At 42.4% G+C, this 14,281-nt stretch overlaps 8 protein-coding genes and 1 non-coding gene across 9 annotated transcripts; 4 read left to right on the top strand and 5 right to left on the bottom strand. All coding sequences in view use genetic code 12, as the record gives it.

Annotated features, from left to right (window-relative positions):
• Positions 1 to 310: 310 nt before the first annotated feature.
• PGUG_00208 (uncharacterized protein) lies at positions 311 to 2,557 on the top strand (the record flags this gene model as incomplete). The annotated part of the gene is made up of 1 exon (XM_001486781.1): positions 311 to 2,557. One exon carries the CDS (start codon positions 311 to 313, stop codon positions 2,555 to 2,557), a length of 2,247 nt encoding a protein of 748 aa, XP_001486831.2.
• Positions 2,558 to 2,636: 79 nt separating this feature from the next.
• HIS7 (imidazoleglycerol-phosphate synthase) lies at positions 2,637 to 4,406 on the top strand (the record flags this gene model as incomplete). Its single annotated transcript, XM_001486780.1, has 1 exon — positions 2,637 to 4,406. The coding sequence occupies one exon, from the start codon at positions 2,637 to 2,639 to the stop codon at positions 4,404 to 4,406; it is 1,770 nt and encodes a 589-aa protein (XP_001486830.2).
• An 85-nt stretch (positions 4,407 to 4,491) lies between these two features.
• Positions 4,492 to 7,257, top strand: PLC1 (phosphatidylinositol phospholipase C; the record flags this gene model as incomplete). Its single annotated transcript, XM_001486779.1, has 1 exon — positions 4,492 to 7,257. One exon carries the CDS (start codon positions 4,492 to 4,494, stop codon positions 7,255 to 7,257), a length of 2,766 nt encoding a protein of 921 aa, XP_001486829.2.
• Positions 7,258 to 7,471: 214 nt separating this feature from the next.
• Positions 7,472 to 8,833, top strand: ENP1 (snoRNA-binding rRNA-processing protein; the record flags this gene model as incomplete). The annotated part of the gene is made up of 1 exon (XM_001486778.1): positions 7,472 to 8,833. One exon carries the CDS (start codon positions 7,472 to 7,474, stop codon positions 8,831 to 8,833), a length of 1,362 nt encoding a protein of 453 aa, XP_001486828.2.
• A 66-nt stretch (positions 8,834 to 8,899) lies between these two features.
• PGUG_00204 (uncharacterized protein) lies at positions 8,900 to 10,633 on the bottom strand (the record flags this gene model as incomplete). Its single annotated transcript, XM_001486777.1, has 1 exon — positions 8,900 to 10,633. The coding sequence occupies one exon, from the start codon at positions 10,631 to 10,633 to the stop codon at positions 8,900 to 8,902; it is 1,734 nt and encodes a 577-aa protein (XP_001486827.2).
• A 147-nt stretch (positions 10,634 to 10,780) lies between these two features.
• PGUG_00203 (CCR4-NOT core subunit) lies at positions 10,781 to 11,722 on the bottom strand (the record flags this gene model as incomplete). Its single annotated transcript, XM_001486776.1, has 1 exon — positions 10,781 to 11,722. One exon carries the CDS (start codon positions 11,720 to 11,722, stop codon positions 10,781 to 10,783), a length of 942 nt encoding a protein of 313 aa, XP_001486826.1.
• Positions 11,723 to 11,805: 83 nt separating this feature from the next.
• PGUG_05950 lies at positions 11,806 to 11,879 on the bottom strand. Its single transcript has one exon. It is a non-coding gene; the product is annotated as a tRNA-Asn (tRNA).
• Positions 11,880 to 12,012: 133 nt separating this feature from the next.
• On the bottom strand, positions 12,013 to 13,326 carry PGUG_00202 (Ran guanyl-nucleotide exchange factor; the record flags this gene model as incomplete). The annotated part of the gene is made up of 1 exon (XM_001486775.1): positions 12,013 to 13,326. The coding sequence occupies one exon, from the start codon at positions 13,324 to 13,326 to the stop codon at positions 12,013 to 12,015; it is 1,314 nt and encodes a 437-aa protein (XP_001486825.2).
• Positions 13,327 to 13,607: 281 nt separating this feature from the next.
• On the bottom strand, positions 13,608 to 14,108 carry PGUG_00201 (uncharacterized protein; the record flags this gene model as incomplete). Its single annotated transcript, XM_001486774.1, has 1 exon — positions 13,608 to 14,108. One exon carries the CDS (start codon positions 14,106 to 14,108, stop codon positions 13,608 to 13,610), a length of 501 nt encoding a protein of 166 aa, XP_001486824.1.
• Positions 14,109 to 14,281: the final 173 nt, after the last annotated feature.

Here is a 14,281-nt window from a genome sequence, read left to right as displayed (position 1 = left end):
CACATCCGTTACACCGTACATAACTTGTGCAGCCTTATCCATCTGACGTAATCGCAGTATGTAACAGGGCCCTTTGTAAGGAAATACACATCTTTCGTGCAGAAAAATTGTTGCGTATAATTTCCATGAAGCATTTGAGTCCCAATGAGATAAAAAAATGCCAGTACATCCCAATTTCGTCCTTCAGGTTTAATCTTTAGAAACTCAGATGAGCCACTCCGATAAAATAATGTAAAAAACTCCAAACACCCATAAACATATGCAAAGCGGGAGTGAGAGCCAATCGTAATAATCAACTGATCGGCTCAAGATGAGTTTTTACATCGTCCCATCGATGCTGTATCAGACACAGCAGAAGCTCAAGAAGAAACCATCAAGTAGTTCCGGCCGTCATCGAAAACATGGAAAGTCATCCGCGAGTTCTACAAAAGCGGAGGAAGACGATGCAGCCAGTACACATTCAAGTGCACAATCAGTCAAAACAAGTAATGACGACGTAAAATCGGCGGGACCTTACAATGGTGTTGATTCCAAAGAGCTCTCTCATTCACTCCAGAAACTAAAAGAGACGGCTCCCAGCGAAATTGTTGTACCGACACCCGTAGTCTCGTCTAATTCTCCATCCGATTCCCGCACCTCCCCATCAACAAAAAGGCTGGACTCAGACAAGAGCCCCATAGCCACGCCGAATGATGCTTCCAATGACAAACACCGCTCAGGCTCAACGTACTCGACTGTGTCGGGATCTTCTGTTCCTTCAAGTTTACGAAAGGTGTTCCGTAGAAACAGTTCAATGACTTCGTATCAATCGTACCTGCTGGCAAGGTCCTCCCCCACGGCTACTCCCCCATCCGTTGAGGTAGAAAGTATGATCCCCAATAGACCCCTGGATCTCAAACAAAAGAGAAGTTCATCATCATTAGTTTTTGCACACGTTTTAAGCCCCTCCACAAAAGTCGACCTCAGTCCGACTCTCCCCGACTACATCCCAATCACAGATTTATCCATCATGAATTCCATTGAACTGGTCAATCGCTCGTTCCTCAACCCAGCATTTCAAATACAAAGGTATCAGAACTTCATTGAGTTTTTGAAAGACCATCACGTCTCTGATCCCGTAAACTTCGCATCTGTTCGGAACCATTGTTTGCTGAAATTCATCAAAGAACACCTGATAGCTGTCGATTGGCACCATTCTAATGAAGCCCAGAATTTCAGGGACATGCATCATTATGAAGCGCACCTCTCGTTTCAATTACTTCGAGCTCGTAATCTTGTGCGGCGCATTTTAAGACAAGTTACTGCAGAAGACCCTAATAGGTCTCCAATGATCAACTGCGAAGAACTTATTCAATTGAATTATATCAATTATGTGAGATACTCCTTCAGTCTTCCTAGCACGTTGCCCTCCTCGGAAACACGATTGAATGAATTTCAAAGGGCACACTACGAGTATAAGGAATGTATCAGTAATATCCAAAGGAGCTTGGAACTGTTGAAACGAGAGGAATTGGGTTCAGATATCGGCACAAGTGGCACGCAAGCTATTTTGAACATGGTTACGAAAGTTTCCTATGAGTTTGTCTTACTAGAAAAGTATCACATTCACATCCTATCCAAGTTGAACAATAACTATCTCATCGAGAGCAGAAGTGTTCGTCGTATATTTGAGATGTATAAAGCTCAAGTTAACGACAGGAATACGAGGTCGCCAAAGGTGTTACTTTACAACAACTTCTACAGCTCACAGTATACTTGGCATTTGTCTCTATCAATTCCCTTCGCACGAGTATATCAGATGAGCATTTGCAACGAGGTCCCCGATTTTTATGTCAATTACGGTACCGCTCGCAACGAGCAGGAGTATTGGAACTATGAAATCGATGACGAGAACTTCTACAAGTCGTACCTTCAACATTTGAGTATAGAAGACTTCAAGACCTTCCAACACTATACTCCCAAAAATTTAGTCGAGCTAGTTCAAGATGTGCGTTCTAAGGGTGATAAATCAAATGGTGGGGCAGACGACCTCCAGCCATTCAATTTTCAATATTACCCACTGTCACTCGCATCCATACCTTCTAACACATTCGACATCATCCAATCAAGAGACCTAGCCCTACAACTTACACCGAAGAATTTTAAAGTTGTTTTGGGTGAGTTTTTCAGAATCTTAAAACCTGGGGGATCACTTGAATTGTCCGTATTTCAATTCGGAAAAGGAACTTTGGACCTTTTCAGTTGTGAGATGTACGGTGACTTAGACCTAACGCAATTGTACGATATTATTCCCCATTTCATTACAGTGGTGATGCAAGAGCTTGTGAAATTATTCGGTGCTGACAATGTGTCGTACTCGGTGGCCTTATTGAATCGGAATAACGAAGTCACAGACTTTCTTATGAAGCATTTGGGACTTGTATTATACGATATTTTTGGCAGGATTGACGACTTTTGCGTGAATGTCAGGGACTCAGAGGTGGAAGAAAAACTGAAACCTAACACGAATTTGAATCAATTAGTGCACATTAGGGCCGAGAAAAGAACTACTTCATAGACCATTGGCAAATTCTCGTACCCTGCATATACACACTGACTCATTTGAATAAATCATTTCTCATTCATCTCGTACAATAATGCCTCACTTAATACACGTTATTGACGTTGAAAGTGGAAACTTGCAGTCTCTAACCAATGCTATCAAGTACATAGGCGATTATGAAGTAGAATACATCCACAATGGGTCTGAATTCGAGCAGAAAAACTCAGAAATAGAAAAATTGGTGTTTCCTGGAGTAGGTAATTTCGATCATTTTGTCAAACAGGTCCACTTAAGAGACTTATTGACTCCAATCAGGGAGTACATTAGAAGTGGACGTCCCCTAATGGGAATATGTGTCGGCTTGCAAGTATTTTTTAGTGAAAGTGAAGAGGGAGTGAGTGATTACCGTGGATTGGGCTACATGAATATGAAGCTCCAAAAGTTTGCTTCTTCAGATCCTATATTTGAGCTGAAAGGGTTGAAAAAAGCAGTTCCACATATTGGATGGAACTCCGTAAATGAAATCAATATTCAAGGCAAACAGTTGGCTGCTGACGAAGCTTACTATGGCATGAACACAGTGAATAAGTATTACTTTGTTCACTCTTATGCCGCAATCATTAACAGTGAAGAGAACAGAAGCCTAATTGAAAAAGCTCAGTCTGAGGGATGGAACTTTGCCTTTGCTAGGTATGGCACGGAGAAATTTGTCGCTGCCATGGCTTTTGAAAATTTTTTTGCAACCCAGTTTCATCCTGAGAAATCAGGAATTGCTGGACTTCAAGTCTTGAAATCCTTTTTGACTGGCAAGGTCTTCGAGCAAAACGTACAATCCCAAGTACAAAAGGGGGAAAAGGCAATAGTTTCATCGTTGAGTGGTGTTACCAGACGTATAATCGCTTGTCTAGATGTACGAACAAATGACGAGGGTGACTTGGTTGTCACAAAAGGGGACCAATATAACGTGCGAGAAAGCAGTGGCGAAGGGAACAGCGTAAGGAATTTGGGAAAGCCAGTGGAATTAGCCACACGTTATTACAGACAGGGGGCTGACGAGGTTACATTCTTGAACATCACTTCTTTCAGAAATTCTCCTATCAAAGATCTTCCGATGTTAGAAGTATTGAAACTAGCAGCAAAAGAGATTTTCGTACCTCTTACTGTGGGCGGTGGAATAAAGGATATGACTGACCCAGAAACTGGCCTGCTCGTGCCCGCTGAAAAGGTAGCAGATCTTTACTTCAGATCTGGTGCTGACAAGGTAAGCATCGGCTCAGATGCGGTCACTATCGCAGAAAAGTACTACCAGAACAAAGGCGTGAAGTCCGGTGATTCGTCTATAGAGAGAATTTCTGCTACCTTCGGCAATCAAGCGGTTGTTATTTCCGTTGATCCCAAACGCCGGTACGTTCTGTCGCCATCAGATACAACGATGCAAGTTGTGGAAATTACCGACGGGTCAAAGTATGGTCCAAATGGTGAGCGTTTTTGCTATTATCAGGTTACCTCTCAAGGTGGAAGAAAGGTTCATGATTTGGGTGCGGTAGAACTCTGCATAGCTTGCGAGGATTTGGGAGCAGGTGAAATATTATTGAATTCCATCGACCACGATGGATCGAACAAAGGGTTCAACTTTGAGCTTATCAACCAGGTTAAGAGAGCCGTATCAATTCCTGTTATCGCTAGCTCTGGTGCTGGAAATCCCAAGCATTTTCAAGAAGTGTTCGAGCTTGATTGCAATGTTGATGCAGCATTGGGCGCTGGTCTTTTTCATCGGGAGGAATACAAAGTAAATGACGTTAAGGAATATTTACAAGAAAAGGCAGGTATGGATGTTAGATTAGAATCTCGATTCGATATTTGAGTCAAATTATTTATAGAACATGGCTCGCTAAATAAAAACTAAATTGAGATTTTGCGAAATTTAGTAAATTCCTCAATGACATGAAATGATGCTACCTGGCAAGCCCAATGGAGAATATACTACCGAATCTGATGGTGAAGGCAATGCAGCAGATGTGGAAATGATGTACGTACCATCATCCTCGAAGCAGCGAGCGGGGTTGCTACCTGTTTATTCAAATCTTCCTAACCAATTGATCAATTTAAGGGCCAATGAGACCAAGGGATCTTTCAATGGAATGAGTGATTGTGTCGTTACTAAAGGCACCATTAAAGATTTGGTAACAAGTAAGGATAATAGTGATCTTACAATTGTAAGCGAATCTTCGACATTCTCTAGTCTAAATGATAGGTTAGAAGAAATGAGGTTAGAGGACAAAGAACATACTAGTTCAGAACTCCATAGAGCGATGGAGCGCTACAGGTCTATCACACCATTTTTGCATGGAGGACTTCCCCTCTTGAAAGTTTCCCAAAAGTCTCGAAAGAGAATCTTACTTCAGGTTGATCCCAGTGAATTCAAAATACAGTGGAAAATAACCGCAAAAGCATCTTCATCTAATGGAATATCAGGTTTTCAAAAGCTTTTGAACACAGCATCCGCTCACAACAATAAGGTCCACGAGTTACCGATTACTTGCATCAAGTGGGTCTCATTACAGGCTGATGCAACTAGCTACCGAGAAGAACTACACATTTCCAAAGAGTTTGAAAACCAATGGCTAACAATTTGCTACTTGGACATGAAAAAAGATAAACTTAAGACTTTGCATTTGATTACAGACACAGAACGCGATTTTAAACGACTCTCTGGCATAATAGACACCTTGAGGAGAGTGAGGGAAGCGTTGACAAACAACTTTCTACTTGGGGCCGACAACATAACGGAATTACGAGAATCTCTTCTTTCCACTCCACAGCTGGAAGGACCAGTGAAAGAAGTGAGAGAGCTACTATATTTGGAAGACATACTAAAGTATTCGAGGAGACTAAATATCAACCTCGACGAAGCTTTTCTTAAAGACGTCTTCGACAACGTGATAACGAGAGTAGCTACAAGCTCTGAGCCTAAGGGACTCAGCTTTGAAGGTTTTAAAGAATTTGTTTCAATTATCAAGCGACGAGATGACATTTCACATATTTGGGAAGCATGCTTTTCTTCTCTGTCAACAATTGATTTTGATAAATTTTGCACCTTCATGATAGAAATACAGAAAGAGGAACACAATGAAGAGCATCTAAGAAAACTATTTGTGCGTTTCAGTAAGAGGGAAGACAGGCTGATTTGGACAAAAGAGAGCTTCAATGCATTTTTGCTTTCAAAATATTCAACAATATTCAAAAATGATTTCAGTGACGATTACTTTGATCATCCCCTCAATGACTATTTCATATCCTCATCACATAACACCTATCTCATTGGAAGGCAATTCGTCGGGGACTCTTCAATTGATGGTTATATAAGAGCTTTCCAACGTGGTTGCAAATGTGTTGAGATAGACATCTGGGATGGTATGTCAATTGATGGCGATCTAGACAACAATGAAAGCGAAGGAATTAAGGGCCCAATTGTTAACCATGGTCGCTCCTTCACGTCATCGATTTCCTTAAAGAACGTATTACTGACTGTTAAAAAATATGCATTTAGTTCGTCGAGCTGGCCCGTCATATTAAGCTTGGAAGTACACTGCAATGCGGAGAATCAGCTAAAAATCAAGAAGTTGCTCAAGGATATCCTAGGCGAATCGTTGGTCACCGACATGCTAGACAATGATTGTGTGCTACCCAGTCCTCGCAAATTGAGAAGCAAGATACTTCTCAAGGTCAAGAGAACCAGTGCACGAACATATTCAGTTTCTCAGGATGGCCAAAGTGCACTCTCAACTTCTACGACTAGTACATCGTTCAGTGAAGATAGTGGTGCTGCTCAAAGACGTGACTCTTTTTCAATACGACGGAGGTCTGAACTGACAAAAATTGTGACGGAGTTGAGTGATCTTGCGATCTATATTCAGGGTATCAAATTTCGGAATTTTTCGCTTCCCGAGTCGAAGACGTTCAACCACTGTATTTCACTCAGTGAAAAAAGCTTCAACTCGTTGTTGAGTGACGAAGAAAAGCGACTTTCACTTGCCAAGCATAATCGTAAATTCTTGATGAGAGTATATCCTTCGAAGATGAGAATTGGATCATCGAATTTTAATCCTATAACTCAATGGAACTATGGAGTACAAATGGTAGCCAGTAACTGGCAGACTTACGATGTTGGCCAACAGATTAATGAAGCATTGTTTCAGAGTTGTGGAGGAACTGGATACGCTTTGAAACCCAAGTCTCTTAGGTCACCTCTCTCTAAGAAACGCAAACCAGAGTTGGTACAGCGACCCTTGATGAGATTTTCGTTGAAGATCATTAGCGCTCTTCAGCTACCTAAGAGTAAAGGATCAAATGCCGCAACCAACCCATTCGTCTCCGTTGAAATGCACGGCTGCTCATTAATTCAGTGGGATGGTGAAAGCCAAGAGCCAAGTACACTGATAATTGCGGCTAATGGCTTCAATCCGATTTGGAACGAGCAGTTTAGTTGTATCATGTCCGCAGAGAATGATTTAGCATTTCTCAGAATAGTCGTCAACTCTTCGCTGAGCGCAACAGGAAAGGAGGATATCCAGCCACTAGGAATAATAGTGCTTCGAGTCGGCTGTATTAAAGATGGCTATCGATATTTACCTATCAATGATCCTTTGGGCGAAGAACTAGTCTACTCCAAGTTATTAGTGCGTATAGACAAGGATCACGATATAGGTATTTGAGACGTTCTGCTCAATTAACCTATATACATAATTAATGAGTGACGCAAGAGTTGGGCTTTGTAAGCGCCAGTGTAATATTAATTATCAGAAATAGAATTTTAGGTATTTGACATACAATACTCAAGGCTTTCAATTTGCAACCACCCAGCCGTGCACCAATTTTTTTTTTGAACTAGACCTCATCTCGAAGTTGCAATATTGACAAAAATTCAAAATGGGTAAAATAAGAAATGAGTCCATAAAGAAGCAGAGGCACAATCCTTTGATGAAGGATATATCATCTCAGGGAGGAACTTTGAGGGAACATACGAGAGGAAAGGCAAAAAACCAATCCGAAAATGATGCAGAAGACTTCATCGATGCAGCATCGTCCAGGAGGATCTTACAATTAGCCAGAGAGCAACAGGCCGAAATCGAACAAGAAGACGAAGCAGTAAACACGAATGAGAGTTCAAAAACCTTCAGTCAAGAATGGCGATCCCATGAACTGGACGAGGGACTGGATGATGAAGAGTACTCTGATTTCGAAGCTCAAGAAGAGGAGGACTTCGAAGAGATCGAGGAAGAAGAAGTTAACATAGACGAAAGCAGCGCTGAATTGTTCGAAAAATATTTTAATGGTGGGGCAAGTAATAACGGCACTATCAATCTTGCAGACAAGATCATGGCCAAGCTCGAGGAGAAGGCTGAAAAGAAGGAAGCAGAGAGCCGACAAGATGCTGTCTTATTACCACCAAAGGTCTTCGTTGCATATGAGAAAGTTGGTCAAATTTTATCTACCTATAAGCATGGCAAACTTCCCAAGCTTTTCAAAGTTCTTCCCACCTTACGCAACTGGGAAGATGTTCTCTTCGTGACCAATCCAGAAGGATGGACACCACATGCCGTATACGAGGCAACCAAGTTGTTCGTTTCCAATTTGCAAGCGAACGAGGCACAAAAGTTCATTGAACAAGTCTTGCTTGAAAGAGTGAGAACGTCGATCGAAGACTCCGAGGACCACACCTTAAACTACCATTTGTATCGTGCTATAAAGAAATCACTTTACAAACCTGGTGCATTCTTCAAAGGGTTTCTTCTTCCTTTAGTCGACTCTCATTGCACAGTCAGAGAAGCGACCATCACTGCATCGGTGTTGGCAAAGGTTTCTGTGCCCGTATTGCATTCGTCAGTTGCATTAGCTCAGCTTTTGCAACGTGATTTCACTCCAGCTACCATTGTGTTCATTCGTGTTTTAATCGAGAAAAAGTATGCTCTTCCTTATCAGACTTTAGATGAGTTGGTCTTTTACTTCATGAGATTTCGGAAAGCAGCCCAAAACCCTAATGAAATGGATCTAGATGACAACAATGGAAAGCTTCCCAAGCTCCCAGTTGTATGGCATAAAGCTTTCTTGGCATTTGCTCAAAGGTACAAGAATGATATAACAGATGACCAACGAGATTTTTTGTTGGAAACAGTTAGACAGCAGTTTCATCATGCTATAGGCCCAGAGATAAGAAGAGAATTACTTGCTGGCCAATCAAGGGTTACGGGTGAGGTAGCTAAAGACTCGTTGATGATGGAAGCATTTTAGGGTCGCTTTCATTATTTTACATTTGTAGAAGGTATATACTGCTATCGTAAAGGTCTTAACGTATTTCTAGCGAGCATCATTAGACACTCTTTGGGTGACCTCTCTGCAAAGTTTTGGATAGTTAGCGGCCAAAGCATAATAACTTTGAACAACACCGATTATAGTCAAGGCTAACAAACACCCAATCCAAAGGCCATCAAGCTTTCCCTTGATTCCCGAATGAAATGCAAGATAGTATGACAAAGGAAGACCGACGATGTAGTATGATACAAAGTTCACGATACCACCTATTTTTGTTCTTCCCTGACCTCTGAGACACCCTGCTGAATTGGCGTTCATTCCATCTGAAACTTGCATCAAAGCAATGAGCCACATAACCTTGGTCAAGGTCAGAATGACTCTTTCATCCAGAGTGAAAAGTAAAGCAATATGACGCCTAAAGATGTATAGGAAAACAAAACTAGTCACTGATGTAGACGTTCCAAAGGATAAAGAAACCTTCGTTGAAAGCTTGGCCGCATCGGGTAATCCAGCACCTAAAAAGTTTGCAATTCTCGTGGAGCCCGCAATTCCAATGGCGTAAGGTATTTGATATGTCAATGCAGCTACGGTGGAGCCAATTGATTGCGCGGCCAAAGGAACTGTACCGAGATAAGAAGCCATTAAAGTCATGAATTCGAAGTAAAGAAATTCGGCTTCCAACATAATAAGCCCGGGGATGGCTAATGGAAGTAGCCGAGTCCAACCTGAAAATGCGTCAGTAATGTTGAGACCATTCCAACACACCAAGGGGTGGTGGCCAGACGGAGTATTCTCAGGCTTAACCAAGTAGAGCGTAGAGAAGAAGAGACCGAGGCACATTAACCAATAGTTAATGGCCACCGCTATCGGGGCACCAAGATAGCCGATGTGTTTAACAAGTAATATGTTCATGAATGCGTTGAGTGGTGCACAGACGAAGAGCACATAAGTTGAAATGTGATAAATGCCTTGCGCTTGTAAATAACGCTTTCCACTCTCAAATAGGATGTACGCCGGTATACCAGGGGCAATATAAAGCAAGTAGGACGAAGCCAATTTAGCAGTGCTTTCATCGGGCACTATAAGCCTTACAAGCTCGTAACCCACAAAGGTCCATATGAGGAGTATAGGCACCATGACAACGGTTGTTAGCGCAATACACTTTTGAACATACGATCCCACCAAATGGTATTTAGATGCACCAAAAGCCTGAGGGCATAATGTATCAAGAGCTGTAGCAATTCCCTGAATAGTAGCATAACCAGAAATATTGGCAGTCATGGAGCCCAATGAAGCTGCTGCAAGCTCTGTGGCTCCCAAATGTCCGACGCTGAATACGGAAACAGTTGGAAAGGAACTTTCGAGCAAGAATGTTACTACAAGTGGTAATGCCGATTTTATGAGTGCCACAAATTCGATCCAGGTATTGGTGGATATTCTGTGGGCAAGTACGGCGTCTTCGAAAGAGGCAACAATTTCCCCATCAGTCTCTCCATCGTTCATTGGGTAATGACTGTACTTTAACAAGTCCCTCTCCTGCTCGAGTATATCATGGTCATACAGCAGATGACGCCTCCCTTTGGGACCGTCGTCACCTACAGCAAGCAAAGGGCTGGTCTCTTGGGGCAAAGTATTTCGAGCTTCAGAGGTCGACTCTTCGTCTCTAATATTTCGATTGTGGATGAAATCTTGTGGAAGAAAAAGCCCAGCTTTTCCAACGGAGCCGTGAACCACCGAGGCACGCCTCTTTGAATTAGAATGAGTAAATTGATGGCCCATTTTATTAGCGGCAAGGCGAGAATAATTGTTAGATAAGAAAATCTAAGTGTGTAATATTGAGAGCGCGACTCGAGGGGATAATGCGAAGGATCGAACCGCGCACATCTATGGACTTATAATACATAAAAACCACGAAGCGACTGGAAGTCACCTCTGGTCATTGATGTTGGACAAAAGCTGAGCCAAGCAGCGTTTCGTGGCTACATCATCTTGTAGTATAGATGAGAAAGTGCCATCCCGCAACGGTTCGGGAAGTATTGTGGCTAAAGCTTTTCTTGCCTCGAGGTTATCAGAGAGCCGCATGTAGCACCTGACAACATGCTTCAAAAGTCTTCCAGAACTGTTGGAGGACTGCTGTGGGGCTTGGGATTGAACATTGGTGTTGAGGCTAAGCTGATCAATCATTTTGGATAAAACAGAAGCAACAGTATGAAATCGTTCGTAGGTAGTACAAATGTAGGATAGGCCTTGATCGTCGAGTAAAATTTTCTGCAAGATAAAGATTGCCACAGTTTTCGAGAGTTCTGATGAGATTTCCATGATGTTGAGACACAACGGTACAATCTCCGTCGTGAGAAGAAAGTTGATGACTTCGGGGGTATCATTTTTGACCAAGGCGCCAATGACTCCTAAGCTTGTCAAACGAAGATATTCAAATGACCGTTGTCTTGAATTCGTTGAAAGAAAAGGGTACAAGTAAAGGGGAAAGTTAGCACTTAGGAAAAGGCCCCGGGTCTGCACATTTGAGGCAACGCATTGAAGCAAGGCCAACGCATTGCAAACTCTGTTGGAGACAGAAGCCGTGAGCACAGGTGGATTTAAAAATGGATACACCGAGACTATTTCCTCAAGCAAGACCGTCATAACTCCAAAAGAATTCCACAAGACTAATGCCAAGTCATCGTACTGTTCTCTCTTCTTGCCTAACTCCAAAAGTGCTCTTTCTCTATTCGTGCCTCTCACTAATTCAGAGAGCCATTGATATATTTGTTCGTCGTTTAATGCTCTATTTTTCTGATTATTCTGCTCCTGAGGAACCTGAGGTGCATGGGGCACCTGAGGCTGTCCCTTGGCAACAGCTGCGTACATGGTGCAAAATAGGCTCGAAACTGGAAGTTAAAAATTGCTTGTTCACGCGAAATCAAAAGTTGGTGCGACTAACCAAAAAAAAACGACCTCGGAGAGGATTGAACTCTCGATCTTGCGATTAACAGTCGCACGCCTTAACCAGCTTGGCCACGAAGTCGTATTGTAGTTTATTTCGGTCAAATATCAAATTTAATATTTTTACCATATGCATGGGTAGAGTGCCTTGAAGCAGTACCTTCACCTTCAACGTCAAAGACAAATCCTCAATTACTTTTATATAGTACAATCTACTAACCCTCCAACTCCTCGTACTTCTCTAAACGGTCTTCCGCTTTATCTTCATCATCAATTTTAATTCCTCCACTGATGGAGAATTGTCCTCCACCTGCGATTAACTGAATGTCCTCGTGTTTGGTAGCAGTGTTCACAATGCGAGTTGGCACCTCAACGTCAGATTCGACTGGGCCTAGACCTAGAGCATAAGTATCAGCAAATCCCCAAGCATATACCATTCCATCGTCGGTCACAGAAAAGGAATGATGAGACCCACATCCCACTGTTTTAAATTTCACGCCATTCTCACCTTTAGCTCCAACCTGGAGCTTTGTGGGAACTGGAACTGCTCTGACTTTCCCATGCGCATCTTTGAAGGTAGACTCTGGCAACTTGTCCTGAGGAATTCCAACTTCCTTCATGTCGTACCTGCCCCACGTATAAACGTCTCCGCTTGCTGTCAATGCCATCGAATGGTGTTCTCCAGCAGCTATCTCTTGAATATTCAAATTGCTTAATTTTTCAATCACCGTTGGCTTAGAAACCAATGAACCGTCTTCAAGTTCTCCGTTTTCGTTCGTGAATCCACACTGTCCAAACTGATTAAGCCCCCAAGTATACACTCTATCATCATGGTCAATTGCAAAACAGTGAAAGTCACCACTGGCAATGTATTTGATGTTTGTTAAAGCCATAGCGTGAGGCTCCAAAGTCTTGTAACGATGTCTCTCCAAAATCTTACGTCCTAGTTGGTACTGTTGTCCGTTACCCCATGCATAAACAATACCTTTCAGATCCAATGCTAACAAATGGTCTTTACCGGGTGCTAGCTGAACTATGTTTTTCAACCCAGTAATCTTCATGGGGCTTCTTTGTATCTTGATCTCATCTCTCAAAAATCCCAAAATACCTTCATTACAACGGAACGATCCCCAGGCGTATACATCACCATTAGAATAGAGTAGAGCACTCAAGTTGTCGGTTGCTGCTAGTTGCACAATCTTGGCATCAGCAATCGGAGGAAGGCCCTCCACCTTACCGGGAGTCGATTCGGCTACATTCAAGTCGCCATCTTCATCATCAGAGTCAGAAGCATTGTCCAAATCTTTAAGTACCTCTGCACCTGAGGTGTCTCTACCCAAAACTCCCCCGTCGTTTCCGCCCCATGACCACACATTTCCTGCGGAATCAAGAACTAAAGTGTGCATTCCTCCAGCAGCAAAATCCACAATCAGCTCGTTACCAAGTTTTTCCTTAGTCAAATATGGATTTAATCGCGGACGTTTAACCTCCTTGGTGCTGGCTGCTGGACCGAGTCCCAACTCACACATAGACCCTGTTCCCCAAACAAAAATGTCTAAAGGTTGTGTTCTCCCAGGAAGTCGAGTATTGATATCTGGAAGCGAAGAATAAGAATTCAAAATGGAAGAGGAAGTCACACCCTTGAGTCTCTTAGCAGAAGAGCCATTAGGTAGCCATTCTGTGGTCTCTTTCTATTTAACGCAACCATTGCTTATGTTAGTGATATGAAAAGTCCGAATCAAGACATCTCACAAAAACGTCGTGCGAATATCGGCTACAAACTGGAGTAATCATGACGAATTGATATATTTCAATTTAGGGTATTAGTTACTGGAGCAGAGTAGCCTTGCCTGCTATGCGACCACTTGTTCTTCGTCTCCACTAAGAATCTAGCAAAAGTTTGTAAAAGGTATCCGATGGAGCCCACTGAACGGAATAACGCTAATAATGCAACAGTCCAAAGAATGAAAGCCAAGTAGATATTCGTTTCTGTTTCGCCAGCCTTGTAGACCTGTAACATAGTCATGATGAATATTAAGTTGGCTAGCATCCAAATCAATACCACTTTGGTACGAACATCTTTAGCATAGTCTTCACCCTCCATAGGTGGTGGGGCGGGCTTCCGAGACAATACCTTCTTGTTCGACCTCTTGGACCTGATATTGTATAATGTATCGAGATAGACCTCATCAATGTTCACATCAACAACCACAGCCTCAAATTCTCCTTCTTCGTTCTTTTCAATGATATACTGGGTTGAACTTATCTTCCTTTGGATTATTGTCTCCCTTAGTACCCCAGGAAACATCATGGGTATTACAGAAGGCAAATATCTGCAACGTACAAGTGTACGATGGAATCATCAAGAAGTATTGCACGGAACACGTCAACATATGCCATGGGTCCATGTATAAGATGGAAACAACGGTGTACATTCCATAAGTGGAAAGCAACGAAACGACAATGCTGACGAACACATAGTTT

Source organism: Meyerozyma guilliermondii, genomic scaffold (genome assembly GCF_000149425.1).
Source record: "Meyerozyma guilliermondii ATCC 6260 scaffold_1 genomic scaffold, whole genome shotgun sequence".
NCBI lineage: Eukaryota > Fungi > Ascomycota > Pichiomycetes > Serinales > Debaryomycetaceae > Meyerozyma > Meyerozyma guilliermondii.
The sequence above is the reverse complement of the archived record's forward strand: the minus strand, read 5'-3'. Positions and strand labels throughout refer to the sequence as shown.